This window comes from Rhincodon typus, chromosome 24 (genome assembly GCF_021869965.1).
Source record: "Rhincodon typus isolate 14 chromosome 24, sRhiTyp1.1, whole genome shotgun sequence".
NCBI classification, from domain to species: domain Eukaryota; kingdom Metazoa; phylum Chordata; class Chondrichthyes; order Orectolobiformes; family Rhincodontidae; genus Rhincodon; species Rhincodon typus.
Window position 1 is genome coordinate 2,397,473 of NC_063355.1, and position 18,665 is coordinate 2,416,137.

At 40.5% G+C, this 18,665-nt stretch overlaps 1 protein-coding gene across 3 annotated transcripts in view; it reads left to right on the forward strand.

The window, feature by feature from the left end:
* si:ch211-222n4.2 (uncharacterized protein LOC101885505 homolog) overlaps window positions 1-18,257 on the forward strand; it is a 48,208-nt gene extending 29,951 nt beyond the window's left edge. For all 3 annotated transcript variants that reach the window (XM_048611531.1, XM_048611533.1, XM_048611532.1), the window contains exons 3-9: window positions 2,013-2,057; window positions 3,789-3,866; window positions 6,816-6,957; window positions 7,443-7,656; window positions 8,283-8,383; window positions 9,371-9,427; window positions 17,943-18,257. In XM_048611531.1, the coding sequence (XP_048467488.1) occupies window positions 2,013-2,057; window positions 3,789-3,866; window positions 6,816-6,957; window positions 7,443-7,656; window positions 8,283-8,383; window positions 9,371-9,427; window positions 17,943-18,078 (773 nt within the window). In that variant the 3' untranslated portion in view covers window positions 18,079-18,257. The remainder of the gene's footprint in view (window positions 1-2,012; window positions 2,058-3,788; window positions 3,867-6,815; window positions 6,958-7,442; window positions 7,657-8,282; window positions 8,384-9,370; window positions 9,428-17,942) is intronic.
* The last annotated feature ends 408 nt before the right edge of the window (window positions 18,258-18,665 follow it).

The window sequence follows — 18,665 nt, forward strand, 5'->3', positions numbered from 1 at the left end:
TTTAGTAATGAGGTATAGAAAAGGAAGCAAAGCTTGCAGTCCAGAACCCAGTACCTCATGGGGTGTCCTGCCCTGTGTGCCCAAAGATTTGCAAATTGAGACTCTGCCTGATTAATCATATGAAGACCCACAGCGGAAACTTGTGAACTTAAGTAGACATGGATCTCAAATTGAGGGATAGCTGATGACAATGCAGAAAATATTGTCTAGGCTCAACCAAATTTTGAATTGTTCCCCCTAGATACTTGAACTGAAGTGCATACAGTGATGGTATCTAATAGGTTTTGTTGTTGGACAATAAATACCAAGTAATTGAAGGTAACAAGGTATACAGGTGTTGCATGTTAGTTAGTGAATCTTGCAACACAGTGGTAGTGTCCCTACCTCTAAGCCAGGAGGTCTAGGTTCAAGTCCTATCTGCTCCAGAAGTGTGTCATAGCAGCTCTGAACAGGTTGATTAGAATATAGCTGTGATACAGTAGTAGTGTCCTTATCTCTAGGCCAGAATGTCCAGGTTCAAGCCCTACCTTCCCCTCAGTCTGTCATAACATGTCGAAACAACTTAGTTAAAATAATTACTGGAGTGTAGTGGTTTTCAGATTCACCTAACACACTAAAGGAGCCCAATTAGATACTGAGCAGAAATGTCCTAAAAGAGTACTGGACTACGTAAATGAAGAAGCTAGCCAGCACTAAGGGTGGTTGTGTAGAGTGGAAATGTTTGTGCACTTAAGCTAGCAATAAACAGTTTCCCCACCAAAGCATTGAAGTTTCAGACTATTTTTCATTAGTAGGCTTTATTATGTTACCTCTAACGTGCACCATGAAATTTCACGTCCTCTTCCAAATTACTTGGCTCAGGTCATACTGCTGTCCTCTCTGAGTCGGAAGGCTATATGTTCCAGCTGCATTGCAGAGTTTTGAGTAGATAATAAAAGGAAAATACTGTGGATGTTAGAGATCTGAAATAAAATGGAATGTGCTGCAGACCCTCAGCAGATCTGGCAAAATGTACGGGAGGGAAACAAAAGTTAAAGTTTCGAGATGCATACGAGTCTTCTTTGACATTCCAGTTCACCAGCACTTTCTTTTTATTTGAGTATTAACCCTTCAGTACAGAACTGACGGTCCTGCAGTGTGAAGATATTGTCTTCAATAACATGCTAAAGCAAAGCACTATTTTAACTCTCAAGTGAATATCAAAGAAAACAGAAAATATCTTGTGGTACTATTTGAAAGAAGAACAAGAGAGTTCTTTTTAGGCTTTCTCTGCCATATTTCTGACTGTGTCATTATCACTAAAGAAAACTATCTGATCATATGTTTCAAAACTGTTTGAATGATATTGCTGTGTGCAAATTGATTGCCGTTTTCTCACATTACAACATTGGCAATAATTCAGAAGTACTCAATTGACTATGAAACATTTTGCGATAGCCGAAGACCATGGAAAATGCTATTTCAATGTAAGTTCTTGCTTGAAATTTCAGCGACAACTCTGTAACATGGATTCATTGACTATAAGACCATAAGATGTGGGAGTAGAAGTAGGCCATTCAATGAGATCATGGCTGATCCAACAGTCCTCAACTCCAGTTTCCTTACTTTCCACCATAATCTTGATTCCCTTTCTGATTAAAAATCTGTTGACCTAGCCCTGAATATACTTAACAACCCAGCCTTATCAGCCCTCTGCAGTAAAGAATTCCACAGATTCACTATCCTCTGAGAAAAGAATTCCTCCTCATCCTTGACTTAAATGTGAGTCCCCTTATTCTGAGATTGTGCTTCTGGTCCCAGACTCTCCCACAAGAGAAAATAACATTTCCTGTCGTTCCCCCTTTTTTAAAATGAAATCGTTAGTGACAGTATCGTAACATCAATTAATGGGGTTTTGCAAAAGGCTTAGCAACTTTCTAGAAAGACTTCACACCTTATTGATGCACTGCATGTTATCTTCTTCTTCACAAATTGTTTATTTCTGTACCTAATGAGTTGCTTCTTATTTTCAGATCTCCATTTCAAAATGATAATGAATCAGAGGCTGACCCCTCAAGGTAAATGTTTAAATTAGTTTTTATTTCTTGTTTAGTTAATTTTGCCTTCTCCAGTAGTTTAAATAGACCATTGGTTTAAAACCTAACAGACCCTCAGCAACTATTAACAAAGCAAATAGGTGTTGGACTACCCGGTAAAACAGTAGAAAGTAAGGACAGTAAAGCAGGTAGCTGGAAAACAAAGTGTGTCAGCCAACTCCATTGTGGCAGAGGCCAGAACTGAGGAAGAAAGACATGCTGAATAGAAAGTTATTTGGTCAGGATAGAAGATGGAAAATTAATTTACTTGGACTGGACAACGCAGTAAACCCAGGGTCGGTGTTGGACATCCAGAGGATGGTCCTCAAAGTTGGTATACCCAAGAGGGCAAGTGGAAGTAGTGTACTCACAGCATCATTCCTGAAGGTGGTATACCTCAGGGTTATGTGCCAAAAGATAACTATTTAAACAGATCCCAAGCCTACGCATTTATGGGACAGGTTTATTTCAGTTAGCCATACTCCATAAAACTCTCACCCCACTTATCACTACTCCCCATATTTATACAACCAATTCGAACCCAAGTAACTCTTCGTTATTAGATCCATAATTTATTCCCTAACTCCATTATATCTCAGACATTCCTTCAGACTACATTAGATGATAACAGGGGTCAGTGCTGAAGATAGTATACCTTAAGGGTCAGTTTTGGAAGTTGTATACCCCAGAGGTTGATCTTAAAGTTGGTGTACTCTAGATGTTAATATTGGAAATAGTATATAGTTGTTGCTGAAAATGGTATACCCCAGGGGCCAGACTAGAGATGGAATATCCCAAGGGTCATAGTGGTATTCCCTAAAGAGTCTGAGTTGGAAGTGGTACACACCAGGTAATCGCTGCTGGAATTGGTACACCCAGAGCCCGGTCCTTGGAGATCAGTAGTGGAAGTGATATGTTCCAGGACTTGGTGCTAGATCATCTTGTTTTAACAGAATTAATGTAATTTGGGTTTGTATCTGACGAATGAACTCTCACAATTAACTAATCACAAAAGTATAAAAATCACAAAACGCCAAGAATTGATCAAGTGAAGAAGAATGTGAAATAAGTTAATAAAGCATCGTCTGGTGGAATGACCAAGGGTATGTGGATAAGTCCACAAATGTTCACTCCCTCCACTACTGATCTTGTACCACCTACAAGATGCATAGCAGAAAGTCACCAAAGATCCTCAGCACCTTCCAAACCCATGAGCACCACTGCTAAAAGGTCAAGGGCAACAGTTAGATGGGGACAACACCACCTGCAAGTTCTCCTTCAAGTCACTCACCATCCTGAGTTGGAAATATATCATTGTTCCTTTAATGTCACTGGGTGAAAATCCTGGAACTTACTTCCTAATAGTATTGTGGTGTACCTACACCAAATGGACTGCAGCAGTTCAAGAAGGCAGCTCACCTTCTAAAGGATAACCAAGGATGGGTAATAATGCTGGTCATTGTTATGCACACCCATGTGTGAATAAAAAAAAAGTTGATGATCATACATTTTTAAGGAAAACAAGGATTGGACTTGGCTCTCAGGCAGAGTCTGTTGCATGTTTTCATGGAAATGTAGATAAATATTTGATGCAGAAGAAAGCTGTAGCTCTGAGGAAATAATAGAGAAATGGGATTATTTTACCGTTTCTTAATAAAGATCTAGAACACATACAATGGACTGAAAGACCTCCTGTTTTATTTTGTGTTTCAGAGGGGAGTTCACTATGTGTTAGTCCAACTGGGTCATTCTCAGATACTGCTCAATTGAGTTCCAGAGATCATTCTACAGGTAAATGATTACCTCCTTCATCTCCTTTTGCAGGCTATTAATCCTTATCCATTGAGCTGATTGTCCAATTTCAACATGTAGTAAAAGCTGCATTTTTATGACATACTCAACAGCTGGAGTCAGGAGCTGCATTATCATGAAGTGGGCAGGAGAGCAGGGTCAAAGCCCAAGATTGTATTGAATGGCAAAGCAGGCTTGATGGGCCAAATGGTCTACTCCTGCTCCTGTCTTTTGTGTTCTTTTGTACTCTTCTTTTGCTGCATTGTGGTAACACGAGTGTGGGATTTCTTCAGTTACACATTATTACAGCTCTTTAATCTGTCCTGTGTTTGAATGTAATTTACACATTATAACTGTTATTATGTCTGACAGCAAAATATCAAGCATTTCCATGAAAAAGATAATATTTTGTGGATTTGTGCACTAGTGGAATGTTTGAATGAAAACCAACAGGTTTACTTCCCTTTGTACTCTAGCTTCATATTTTGCAACTAGATCTCTGAGAATTGAACCTTTCTCCATCAAGTATAATTTTCCCAGACCAATTTTGACATTTTCCTTCATTACCAAGTTATAACAATCATCATCCTCCCCAAATCCAATCTTGCTTTAAGATGTTGATCTGGGAATTGTCTTCACTGATCACATGAGAAAGTTGAACAATTGTAATTGATCACGCAAGTTGATTCAGAAATCTGTAGTAACATTGTTATTTTATAATTAAACCAAAGGGCACTAATGGTGCAGTGGTGGTGTTCCCATGTCTGGGACAGAAGGTCTGAGTTCAATTTCCACCTGTCTAGGAGGTGTGTCATAACATGTCCAAACAGTTTGAATAAAAACAACTATAATTAAACTGAAAGAAGTAACTGCATCAAAGAGTCAAATGCACCAAAATACTTTATTGGCTGTAAATTGATTTGAGAAGACCTGAGATCATGAGAGGTGTTACACAAATGTAATTGTTTTCTAACTGCAAGTAATATAAGGAAAACGTGAATAAAAAGCTTACGTAACCCATTGAAATCTGAAAATATGCCTATAGTACATTAAAAACTGGCCACTAGCAACATCCATGGGTATTCACATAGCACATCTGTCATTTAGCATTGCTACATGCTATTTTAATTTTGTTGGCTATCGGCAATTCCAGGAAAACAAACAGTTATGTAAATGTAAAGAGTATTTGTCAAAGTTTTCTGAAGCTTCATATTGTGTTGTTTTTGCTTGAAGTATATTAATATATGTTACATATAAAGTATTAGTTTGGTTTAATTTTATGGTTGATTGAAGACTTGGCTGTGTACTCTATTAGGAAATATAAGTGTTACAGATTTAGAAACTAGCTGCATTATTTCCACATCTTACATTTTTGGATGTGCCTGTTTTCCAGTTTTTTGATTGTTTAATCCAATTGTGTAAATGTATACCTCCTAAAGATCTGAATAATCATTTATTTACTGTATCAAGTCTTTCCAATCATTTCAGCAAGTGAACATGCAATTTAACAGTTACAGATGTTCAAATTCATTGAATTCCATTAGTTTCTCTTTGGATAATATGACAAAACAATCACAATGCTACAATTGCCAACATCTGTGACTTATCCTACTTGGATTAAATAACATAACCTTTAAATGCTTTCCAGCTTTGAATCTTCCCATCAGCCTCTGCTGGACAGGGATTGGCTTCAATGTTACCTGCTTGACAAAAACTGACTTCTGTCCTTTTAACTTGCTGTCCCTTTAACTGTTTTTCACCCTGAAACAGGGCTTATATTAGAAACCCCACAGACTGCCCAGAACCTCCCAGTCAAACGGATGTGAGTTGTTTATTGATTGCTGTGTCAGGCTAATAAGTTGCTTCATTAAACAAAAAACCCATGGAATAGGCTGGGACTTTTCTTCTCTGGAGCATAGGAGGTTGAAGGGTAACCTTATGGAGGTTTATAAAATCATAAGGAACATAGATAAGGTAAATAGCAAGAGGTTTTTCTCTAGGGTAGAGTGTGTTCAAAACTAGGGGGTATATTTTTAGGATGAGAGGAAAGATTTAAAAAGGACATGAGGGACAATGTTTTTACACAAAGAGTGGTGTGCAGAATGAACTGCCAGAGGAAGCGATGGATGCAGGTACAGTTACAACATTTAAAAGACATTTGATTAAGTACATGAATAGGAAAAGTTTGAAGGGATATGAGCCAAATGAAGGCAAGTGGGACCAGTTTGGTTGGGAACATGGTCGGCGTGGACTAGTTGAACTGAAGGGTCTGTTTCCATGCTATATGACCGTATGACTATGACTCTATAACTGTGGATGCTGGAAATCGGAAACGAATCAAAACAGTTCTGAAGAAGGGTCACTGGACCCAAAATGTTAATTCTGCTTTCTCTCCACAGAAAAGTGCCAGGCCTGCTGAGTTTTCCAGCAATTTCTGTTTTTGCTTCTAATAATTTGCTTGTTCATGTGCCATATGTAATATTTGCGGAAACTTTTAAAACCAGCTTTGTTAGCATTTTAATTGCCTGGTCAATTTTCAATTGAATGTAATGCATTACCTTTAAAGACAATATTTTCCTAAAATACTTTCATTGTGAACACAGTTAAAAAGTGTGTAGCTAATTCTCTGACCCAGACTGTAGTGTAACAGCATTCTTACTGCAATATAAATAAAGTCTTTAAATGACAAAACAACTCTCTGTACTTGAATGAATAAGCCACTTTTAGCAGTCACCCCACTTCTGTATGGTGCTTTTTTTATGGTAGCTCAATGTTAATTTGCTATCATAACCTATCATGTTAAGTGGAATGTTTTGGCTAATTTATTTGTAAATATTACTTCTACCTTCTCTGCCTAGAATAATAGCTCTCCAGTTTGAAGAATCATGCAATAAATTCTCTGAAGCCTCTGACAATCTTGTCACTGATTTCATTGTATTCTTGTTGCAGGTAGAAAACATGCTCAGAAAGGTAATCAGCGCCGAGCTATACAGCAAGAAGATCGGGTCAAGGAGCAGAGAATGGCACTGAAAGAGCCACAGAAGCACAACTCTGCTCGGCGAAAACTCTCCACAGAGGCAGCTAACAGGCGGTTAGTGTCACATGGGAAGTGCAAGAAGCTCTCCTATCCTGCAGCTGGCCAGCCTGTCAAGGCCCACAAGGAACCACTGCAGTTGGTTATATTAGTTCTGATTGCAGTGGGGGGAAGTTGTGCTCTATCGAGATTAAACATTTCCAGTCTTCATGCATCAAACCCCACAATGAGAATTGGATATTTTCAAAACATCATGGATCCTAATCATAATATAATTATTGGGTTTTGACCCCTTGCTGAAATGACAACCAAGTTAAGCAGAGTTTGCAGGCCGTAGAGGCTTAGGCATTAGCTTACCATTTCAAGAGTCTGAGTTCAAATCTAACTCTGATTGCTGGGATGAACAAATGAATCAAGGGCAACAGGAGGCTGTTCAGCCCCTTGAATCTGATCTGCTATTCAATAAGATCACAGCTGAGCTAAATGTGGTCTCAAATCCACATTCCTGCCTACCACTGATAACAGCGGTTCTTCTGTTGTAGGACCAATGGACCTGAAGCATCACAGCAATCCAGTTTGGTCTTACCTGTGCTGACTCTTCAACCAGAATTAGATGAGACACAGATACTTGTTACATCACTGACACCCCTTTTGATCCAGATAGATCCTTCTGAATCACCTCGAGCTCCAACATTGCAGGAATGTGCAATCATCGTCCGACACTTACACAATACCAGCAGCTTACAGTCTCAGGAGGTAAGAATTTCGTGTTTACTGAGCTTTTAGCGCTGTTATTCTCCTTGGGCACAGTATCACTGTGCAATCCTGTTAGAGGACCTGCGTCAATATGACTAGGGGAAGTGCAGTTTGTACCTTGGTAACTGTAGCTAACTGGAGTATATCAGATTGTATCATGTAATCTGCTCATTTTCAGTGATAGATCACTGAGCTTCAGCTGTTCACTAGCAGATCATTTAACTTCAACAGATAAATTACAAATAAATTACAAAGATAAATAATAGAAATTACAAACTCTGCTATCCTCAAAATATCTTCACATACAATTAACTCATTGTTAGGGAGTTGAGACTGGAACCATCCACTAAGACTTGATCTATCATTGAGGCCTTTGGGACTTTAATTATGTTTGTATAATGTTGCATAATGCTGTGTTATAGTACTATCGCATGAGCTAGTTTCTATTATAATGATGCAAATCTAAAGCTACCCTGGATGCTTTACAAATTACCTATATTAGAAGGCAGAGTACCGCATGCTTCCAGACCTAGGAAATAAATAAATATGCATTGGCCTCTGTTTCTGACCCTGTAGCAATCATCCTACTGTTTGTATAATCATTTACATTCAATGGTCTCTTTTAGCTCCTGCGTTTGAAGACGAGTTTGAAAGATCTGCTATACTCCAACAAATGGACTCCGGATGCCTACCTCCTTGCTAAGGCTTACCTAGCTGATTTGAGCCAGTGAGTAATGGGAATGTTTATTCCAATCTTGTAGGAAGTACAATACTGTTTAATAACTAAAGTATGAACAAAGGGAGACTCGCTTGGGATCAGTTAGAGCAAATTATCATTGTTGTACCCCACATGCAATTTTCTAACCCCTAAATGTCCCTTTCTATAAGTGAGCATATTGCATATTGCAGGTTGTCTTCTGAGGAAAGATTGTACAGGCTGGGCTTGTTTTCACTAGAGCTCAGAAGAGCGAGGGATGATTTGATTGAAGCTTATAAGATCTGATGATCTTGACATGTTGGACATGGAAAAGATATTTTTTCTTGTGGGTGAGTCCAAAACTAGGAGACACTTTCAAATTAGGGTCCACCTAATTTTAGGACAGAGATACTTCTTTGAGGGTTGTATAACTTTGGAATTCTTTGTCTCAGAAGGCAGTGGAGGATCATTGAATATTTTTAAGTTGGAAGTGGACAGTTTCTAGTTTGGCTATTGAAAATAGACAGGAACGTAAAATTCCAAACACAATATGATCACCAATGATCTTATTGAATAACAGAGCAGGCTTGAAGGGCTGAATAGCCTACTTCTCCTAATTCGTATTCTTCTCACAGTGACAATCACTTCTGAAGCAGAAAATTAGTGTAGAATCAAATCACTGCCAATTTTTGATTGTATTTCAACTTTAGCCAATGCTGAAGCAGCTTTCGTCATCAAGTTAGTTCCCAGTTTCAGTCAGAGTTCTGTAAAAGTCTCTAGATTTCATTCTGACTCCCTGCAGCCTGTAACCCCTTTCTATCGGGCATCTACACCAATTTGGTGGGAGGCCTCACAAGTATAACAGCTTGGTCCTTGTGATATGTTGTGCAAAAGGGACAAAAAATTATGGGATTATTTACCCTCAATGAGAGCTATTCAGGGGGTGGTATATTGTTAAAGTAATAGGACATATGAAATGGTCGAGAGTGAGTAACTTTGTGTTTGTTTTCCTCCCAGGGAACGGGATGTTGTGCAGCTGCCCAAAGTGCCTTTGAAAGAACCACCAAAAAAACTGTAAGTTTACTGAGCATTTTGGTGTCAACCTGAAGCAAACATTGAAAGTGCTCAACTATCACTCGAGATCAAGAAGTGTCAGACGATTTTCCCATTTAATGTGTTACACTGACCTTAGTCACAGCTAACTCAGACAGGGCAAATTTAGAACAGCCAAGGGAATGAAGAGTGACTTTAAGGGGCAAGTTAAAATGTTTTCAGTTATTTGATGCTGTATACCTTGAATACAGTCTGACTCTGTTGTCGCAACCTTGGTGGGAACAGTGCACTGGAGAATTAAGCTCTACTATTCCATGAATCATCACAAGTGTGCATATGAGCAGTGTAATCTCTAGGCTGTTTAATGTCTGGCAGCGACCACTACCTAAGAAAGAAGGAATTCATGTCAGGTTTCAACATTTAACAACTAAAACAAAAACCTGTTATTATAACAAACTAACATGTAGCAAAACGGATTATTAATCACCAATATGCGAAATTAAACTGCTCCCTTTTAAATCCTAACATTTTCATAAATATGATAAGACAGATATATTTGTAAGAATATGATGAAAATGCAGACAACAGGAAACAAGGTTTGTGAATCAGGAATCGAAACCACAAGAGAAACGAGGTGACTTTTTCATTGTTCTGTTTTGCTTTTTGATGATGATACCATATTGTCAACTGCGGAGATCCTCATTTTGGTAGGTGGTCAGTTGGACGTAGGTCTTGGCTTGAGTTAGAAGTTTTTCTCTTTGAAGAGTTTTTAAGTGTTATTTATTTTCCGGGAAAGAAAGTAATGTAGCTTGGTTGCATGCTTTTGGAGGTCTGAGAGCCTGATTGTATCCTCTCTCCTTTCAGCTCTGTGATAAACTGCTACTTACTTGTTAAAAAAAGTTTGTGGCCATGTGTAGCCAATAAATGACGACACAATTTCACTTTCCCTTTGAGTTATAGTAAACAATTGGTTCATTCTTGCAACAAACCAGTCTAAACTCCATTTCCCCTTTATGTTAGAAACAAAATAAATGTAGTCCTTCCATTAGTATTCTGGAGCCTGCATCAACTAATCAGAATGCATCAACCTGTAACCTATGGAAGGAATAGGCAGCAAGGGCTATAGTATGGTGTATGCCCATGTATGCTGGAATGGGACTCAAAAACCTCCCATGTATATTGACTCTTGTGTCTTGTAGCCTACCTCCCCCTGTCCCTCACAGAATTCTCACCACTGATGCTCCTTTTGGTGCTCAATTAATTCCTGCCTACAGTATTTTTGCTGACTTTGTTGCATCTGAAACTCCTCTTTCCTGGCTGTGCTTTCTCAGTGCTGCAGTAATATTACACTTCCGCAATACCATTTTAGTTGCACTGAGAGTGCCCAGGTAGCCTTGAAAGCCGCAGGAGCTAAGTGTGGGTAGAAGAGAAAGGTTCAAATAAAAATAAAACAGTGTTCATGTGCTGGTAAAACCGCTTCATTGGAATTTGGGTACAGTGCTGGAGCATGTAAAGGCAGCAAGAACTGCAGATGCTGGAGTCAGAAATCACAGTGTGGAGCTGGAGGAACACAGCAGGCCAGGCAGCGTCAGGGGAGCAGGAAAATTGACGTTTCAGGTTGGGTCTGAAGAAGGGTCCCGACCCAAAACATCAACTTTCCTACTCCTTTGATGCTGCCTGGCCTGCTGTGTTCCTCCAGCTCCACACTGTATTATCTCTGGAGCATGTAAAGATGTACAATAGATGAGAACCTAGGAAGCTCAGGATTGTCTGTTATCTCAATTATCTCCAATTATCCCCCACTAATTCCAGCTCTTCGTGAGGTTGGAGTAGGGTGGTGATGCCAGAAGTAGGGGGGGAGGGGGTCAATGACAGGGATGGATGACATTCTTTTGCAGATAAGACAGTCCTGCAAATAAAATTACTGCGTATCATTAGGAATCATTTAGAAACCCCGCGTCAGGAATTGGAGGCAAATGTAAAATATTAGACTCAGGGCAGTAGAATCTGATAAATGACTCCTGGTCTCTCTTGAAGAATCATGTTGGGATGCAATGTCCACGGGAACTAAAACATTTTCTTACCTAATCCAAGCTTCTTACATAGATCCAGCAGAGTAATTGATGGGATATTCAACATGAGTGGCAAGGGTAGGCACAATTGAACCCAGTCTTGCTATTAATGCCTACACAAGGGAATTGTCCGTGGGAGGGTGGGAATGGGTGTTATATGTGTTTTTCACTGACCAGTAGAGACCAATATCCCATATATTTTATTAATCACTTTATCACTTTCATATACATCCAGGTGTCTCTCTCCTGTACTCACTTTCAAATTGTTTCTTTTTCCTTTATTGTCTTGCCATGTTCTTCCAACCAAAGTGAATTACTTCACACTTTGCTGCCTTTAATTTCATCTGCCACATTCTGCTCATTGCACCAGTCTGTCTCTGTCCTCTGGAAATCCATCACTATCCTCTACACTGTTCACAATCCAAGTTTTGACTCAACTGAAAATTTTGAAATTGAGCTCTGTACACCTAAATCTAGGTCATTAATATAGATTGAGAGGACCAGTGGCCCCAATACTGACTCCTAGGGAACATCACGGTGCAGTTTCCTCAGTCCAACATAATAACTTTTCAACACACACTGTTTCCTGTCACTCACTCAACTTTGTCTTCATTACAATGTCTTCATTACGATGCTGTTGCTTTTGCACCATGGGCTTCAACTTTGCTGATAAGCCTGTTTTGTGGCACTGTATCAAATTCCTTTGGAAGTCTGTGTGCCCACATCAATCACATTATCCATATCTGTTACTGCAAAGAACTCAAAACAATTAAGTTAAATATGATTTTCCCTTAATTCACACTGGCTTTCCTTAATTAATCCATACCTGTCGAACAAAGGACCAATGCCTCTACAGTTTCCACTCTTAGCTCCCTCAATATCATGGGAAACATCCAATCCTGGTGACTTATTAGATTTAAGTACAGTCAACCTTTCTATCACTGCGTTATCATATTTTGGCCCATACAGTTCTCAGCTGCACTCTTGACTACAACTTTGCAACTGACTTTACGTAGAAAGAAGGTAGGTGCTGTCAAAGTACACAGTTAGTAACTTAGCCATGCTTCCTGTCTCCACGTGTAAATCCCCTTTTAGGTCCATAATTAGCCCTACTCCTCCTTTAACTACTCTTTCACAGTTTATTTAGCTATAGACTATATTGACTACAGCTTAAATAGACTAGATAGACAAAGCTATGGACAACCTTCAGATGCCCTTTCACGTTCACTGCCAATCTGTTCTCATACTCTCTCTTTGCAGCTCTTATTTCACTTTTCACTCCCCCTAGAAATTCACAGAATCACAGAAGTGTTACGGTGCAGAAGGAGACCATTCAGCCCATATTGTCTGTACCGGCTCATTAAATTGGCATCATTACCTAGTGCCAATCTCCTGCTTTTTCCCCATTCCCTTGCACATTACTTTTATCCAATCATCCAATGTTCTCTTGAATGTCTCAACTTTTATATATTCAGCCTTGTTCTTACTTGTATCATCCACCTGACATCTGTCATATGTACCCTTTACAACTTCATATTACCTTCCATCTGTTTTGTCATCCAGGGAATTCAGGCTTTCCCACCATTCCCCAGGTGCAAATTTACCTCAACTAAGCCCAAACTATATCCTCTTAAGAGGCAACCCATAGCTTCTCACGTCTTTGATTCCAGTTTCCATGGGCCAGGTCCATTCTTAACCTGTTGAAATTAGCCCTCCCTTCAATTTTACTCTGCATTACTCTTAATTCTTTTCTGTGACTAACCTAACCAATGCTACAGTCACTTGCCCCTAAATGTTCCTCATAGACACTTGATCCATTTCCGCCACATCATTCCCCAGAACCAGACTGCCTCCTTTCTCACTGGACTGGAAATACATGGATATATAAAATTCTTAAATATAAATCTTCTTCTCCTCCTCTGTACATTATTCTCTTATTGTTCGAGGCTACATTAGGATGATTCAAATCCCCCCATTATAACTAACTACTCTGTGGTTTAAGACATCTCTCTAATTTTCTTGCACGTGTTTCTTTAAATCTTTCGTAACTGTTGGCGGCTATAGACCCATAGCCTGGAGGTGTTGTTTCGTATGAAGAAAGGTAGTTTGGGTTGGCTTGTGTCTGCTGGAGTTTTGAAGAATAAGAGGTAATTTGATTGCAGCATTTCAGGGGTTTTGACAGACTACATTCCTTCTTATGGGAGAATCTAGAATGGTTTAAAAATCAGATGTTGCGTATTTAAAAGAGATGAGGTGACATTTTTTCTATGATTGTTGTGAGTCTTTGGAACTTGCTACCTGAAAAAGTGATGGAAGCAGGATCCTGGATTTTTTTTAAGGCAGAAGATAAATAGATTTTTAAGACCTTAAAACCATAAGAAAAATAGAGTTAATATTTCAAGTCCAGTGTGATTGTTCTACAAGAAGAAGAATTCTGAAGAAGAGTCATAATGAACTTGAAACATTAATTCTGTTTCTGTCTCCAGATTCTGCCACACCTGCTGAGTTTCTCCAGCATTCTCTGTGTTTGTCTCAGATTTCCAGCATTTGCAATATTTTGCTTTTGTTCGAGCAGATAATCCTTCACTCCACCTTTCCTGCCATATCCCAGAACCCTTGATTCCCTTACTGCTTAAAAATCTATCTGAATCAATCCTGAATACACTTTAGGACACAAACTTTACAGTCATCTAAGATAAGGAATTCCACAGATCCAATATCCTCTGAGAGGAGAAATTCCTCCTCAGCTCTGTCTTAAATTAGCAACTCCTTACACTATGTTTATACTCTCCGGTCCTAGATTCACCCGCATGGGGAAACAACCTTTCCACATCTACATTGTCAAACCCCGTAAAAATCTTATGTTTCAATGAGGTCTCCTCTCATTCTTCTAAACTCTAATGAGTACAAGCCCAAACTGCTCAACCTCTCCTCGTAAGAAAATCCCTCCAGACTTGAAATCAACCTAGTAAACCTATTCTTATTTAAAAAACCAAAAGAGCTGCAGATGCTGGAAATCTGAAACAAAACAGAAATTGCTGGAAAATCTCAGCAGGTTTGGTAGCCTCTGTGGAGAGAAATCAGAGTTAACATTTCGGGTCCTGTGACCCATCTCCAGAACTGATGGTAGCTAGGAAACGGATAGTTTTTACATGAAAGATGGAGTAGGAGGAGAGTAAGGGAGAGTAGGTGGAGATAGAACCCAAAGAGAGAGAAAAACAGTTGGACAGACAATGGAGTGTTTAAAGATCAGTCTGCGGGAATGAGCAACTGCTAATTGATTCATTGATTCATAGATTTATATATACATACGGTGCAGAAAAGGCCCTTCAGCCCATTGAGTTTGCACCAAGACAGGTGGAGGGGCAGGTAGTGGGAGGCTGCAGAAGGAATTGGACAGACTAGGAGAGTGGGCAGCACGGTGGCACAGTGGTTAGCACTGCTGCCTCACAGCGCCAGCGACTCCTGGTTCAATTCCACCCTCAGGTGACTGTCTGCGTGGAGTTTGCACATTCTCCCCGTGTCTGCGTGAGTTTCCTCCAGGTGCTCCGGTTTCCTCCCACAGTCGAAAAAATGCACAGACTAGGTGGATTGGCCATGCTAAATTGCCCGTAGTGTTCAGGGATGTGTAGATTAGGTGGGTTATAGGGGGATGGGTCTGGGTGGGATGCTCCAAGGGTCAGTGTGGACTTGTTGGGCCGAATGGCCTGTTTCCACACTGTAGGGATTCTATGATAACTACCACTAAAGGTGCTAATCCTAACTGCTTGCACTTGTCACATATTCCTGAATGTTATGACTTCTCAAGTGTTCATCCAAATACTTTTTAAACATTGTAAGGTTTTTGGCCTCTATTAGCGTCACAGACAGTGCATTCCAGATTCCTACCACCTACTGAGTTTTCCCAAATCCCCTCTGAATCTCCTACCCCGTATCCTCAAACTATGCCCTCTCATGATTGACCCCTCAACCAAAAGGAACAGCTGTTCTCTATTCACTCTGTCGTACCCCTCATACTCTTATACACCTCAAACATGCCCTCTCTCAGTCTTCTATGCTCTAAAGAAAACAATCCAGGCCTGTCTAGTCTCTCCTTATAGCTCAATTGCTCCATCCCAGGCAACATCCTGGTGAACCACCTCTGTACACTCTCTAGTGCTATCACATCCTTCCTATAGTGAGGTGACCAGAACTACACACAGTACTCCAGCTGTGGCCTAACTAACGGTTTGTACAACTCCAACATTACATCCTTGTTCTTATACTCTATGCCACGACTGATGAAAGCAAGTGTCCCATATGCCTTCTTAACTATCCTATTCACATGGTCTGCCAAATTCAGGGGTCTGTAAATAATTACCCCGACATCTGTCTGTTCCTCTCAGCTACCCAGTGTCCTGCCATTCATTAAATACTCCATCTTGTTTATTCTTCCAAAGAGCATTACCTGACATTTATCATGGTTAAATACCATCTGCCACTGGTCTGCCCATCTGACCAACTGATCTATATCTTCCTGTAACCATCTTCTTCACTGTCAATCACTCTACCAATCTTAGTGTCATCTGCAAATTGTCTTAACATTCCCCCCACATTTTCATCTGTACCATTTATATATATAGCAAACAATAAAGGTCCCAATACTGATCCTTATGGTACACCACTGGACACCAGCCTCCAGTCACTCGAACAGCCTTCTACCACTAACCTTTGTGTTCTATGACTAAGCCAGTTTCTGATCCATCTTGGCAAGTTTCCCTCAATTCCATGTGCTTTAACCTTCTCAATCAGTCTCCCATGTAGGACCTTGTCAAAAGCTTTGCTAAGATCCATATAAACTACGTCAACTGAACATCCCTCACCCATACACTTGATCACATTTTTGAAAAATTCTAACAAATTTGTTATGCATGACCTCCCTCTGACAAAGTCATACTGACTATCTCTAATTAACCCATGCCTTTCCAAGTGGGTATTAATCCGCTCCTTCAGAATTTTCTCCAATAGCTTCCCTACCACTGACATGAGACTCGCCGATCTATAATTTCCTGGTTCACCTCTACCACCCTTCTTGAGAAGTGGAATCACATTATCTGCCCTCCAGTCCTCTGGCACTCCCCTGTGGCCAGGCAGGAATTAAAAATTTGTGTCAGAGCCGCTGCAGTTTCCTGCCCTGCCTCTCACAGCAGCCTGGGATGCAATTCATTTGTCTGGCTTTAAGCCCGACAGTCTCCAATACCTCCCCATTTACTATTTCAAACTGTGTAAGCTCCTCACAGTCCTTTTTCCTAAATTCCGTACCTACATTCTCCTTTTCCAGAGTTTTTTTTATTCATTCATGGGATGAGGGCTAGGCCGCATTTATTGCCCATCCCTAATTGCCCAGAGGGCAGTAAAGAGTCAACCACATTGCTGTGGGTCTGGAGTCACATGTAGGCCAGACCAGGTAAGGATGGCAGTTTCCTTCCCTAAAGGACATTAGTGAACCAGATGGATTTTTCCAACAATTGACAATGGATTCACGGTCATCATTTGACCCTTAATTCCAGATATTTATTCAATTTAAATTCCACCATCTGCCGAGGTGGGATTCGAACCTGGGTCCCCAGAACATTGTCTAGGTCTCTGGATTAGCAGTCCAGTGATAATAACACGAGGCCATTGCCTCCCCAGATTGAAGACTGAAGAGAAGTATTCATTAACACCCTTCCAATATCCTACGGCTTCACACACACGTTGCCTCCTTGTTCCCTAACGGGCCCTACTGTTTCCCTAATTAACCTCTTCCCTTTAATGTATTTATAAAATATCTAAGGATGCTCTCTAATCCTGTTTGCAAGTCCTTTATCATGCCCTCTTTTTGTTTTTTCTAATTGCTTTCTTAGGTTTCTTGGTGCACTTCCTGTATTCCTCAAGGGCCGCAGCTGAATTGCTCCCTTTGGATTTGCTATAAGCCCTTCTCTTCTTCCTCCTCCAGTCCTGAATTGTCCCAGACATCTAGGGTTCAGAGAACCTAGTGCTCCTAGATTTTCCTTTAAAGGATACCTGTTGGGACCTGTACTCTCCCCAGTTTCCTTTTTGAATGCGCCCCACTGCTCCGCTGTAGAGTTAATGCTGTAGACTAATGCACCGCTGTAGTGTGCGGTGACAGCCCATGTGATGACACGGCCTGGTGTATGGGGATGGGGGCAAGCATGGGGAAAGGTGCTTAAGTCCTAAAGTTGTTGAACTCGATATTAAGTCCAGAAGGCTGCAGGGTTCCCGAGTGAAATATGAGGTGTTCTTCCAGCTTGTACTGAGCTGCTTGTTCCTAGTTTACATTTTGTTTCTCTCTAATGTTCTCAAGTCCTTGCTAAGTTAGTTTGAACACTGGAAGTCCCAGATCCTACGATCAGTTCTGCGCTAGGTGTGGCAGTATCCTTTTTTTCCAGCTGCATTCTCAGACTTATGCTCTCTCTCCATAGACCTGAAACCATGCTACCAACAGCGGACAGAGTCATACTTCCTGCATTGAAGCATACAGTGGGAAACCGAGCCACAGAGAGACAGAGGCGACTGCAGGCCGTGCAGAAGAACCGCTGTCGGAAGGTTCTACTGTAGCACTCTGAGTCAGTGAGAGACTCTAGTGCACAGAAGCTCTATGGCCACTAAATTTATATCTGCACTTAATAATCTGAAGCACATGCACTCTTGTGGACATTGATGTGAATGGACTGACTGTGTGCATTTGTTCTACAGGAGAACCTGCTTTACTATGCATTAAAATATTCCTTAAACTAGCTCTACATCCCATCTTGTACGTGAATACTAATATCAGTGCAGATAGCCTTCTATAAGCAGGGACAGCAGGTGGCGGCAACCGACATGCCCTGGCCTGGATGGTAGGTCAGGACCTGTGACCTGTATGAACAGATAGCCACCAAACCATGATTCCATCAAAGCAGCCTGGATATGATTGGTGTCCAACTTAATGGCAGCTGACAGAGGGGGAGCTGAGAGATCATGCCACACTGTGGGAGCAGTCTGTGTTCCTTCTAGATTACATGCTGTTAAGGCAGGCAGTGATTTTAAAACAACCTTTAACCCTTTTCCTTTAAAGGAAAAGCTGCTCTCTCTTTTTCCTAATCACTCTTTTTCTTGGAATGTATTGTGTCTATGAAGGGTGATTAACAACACCCTTGCTCTGC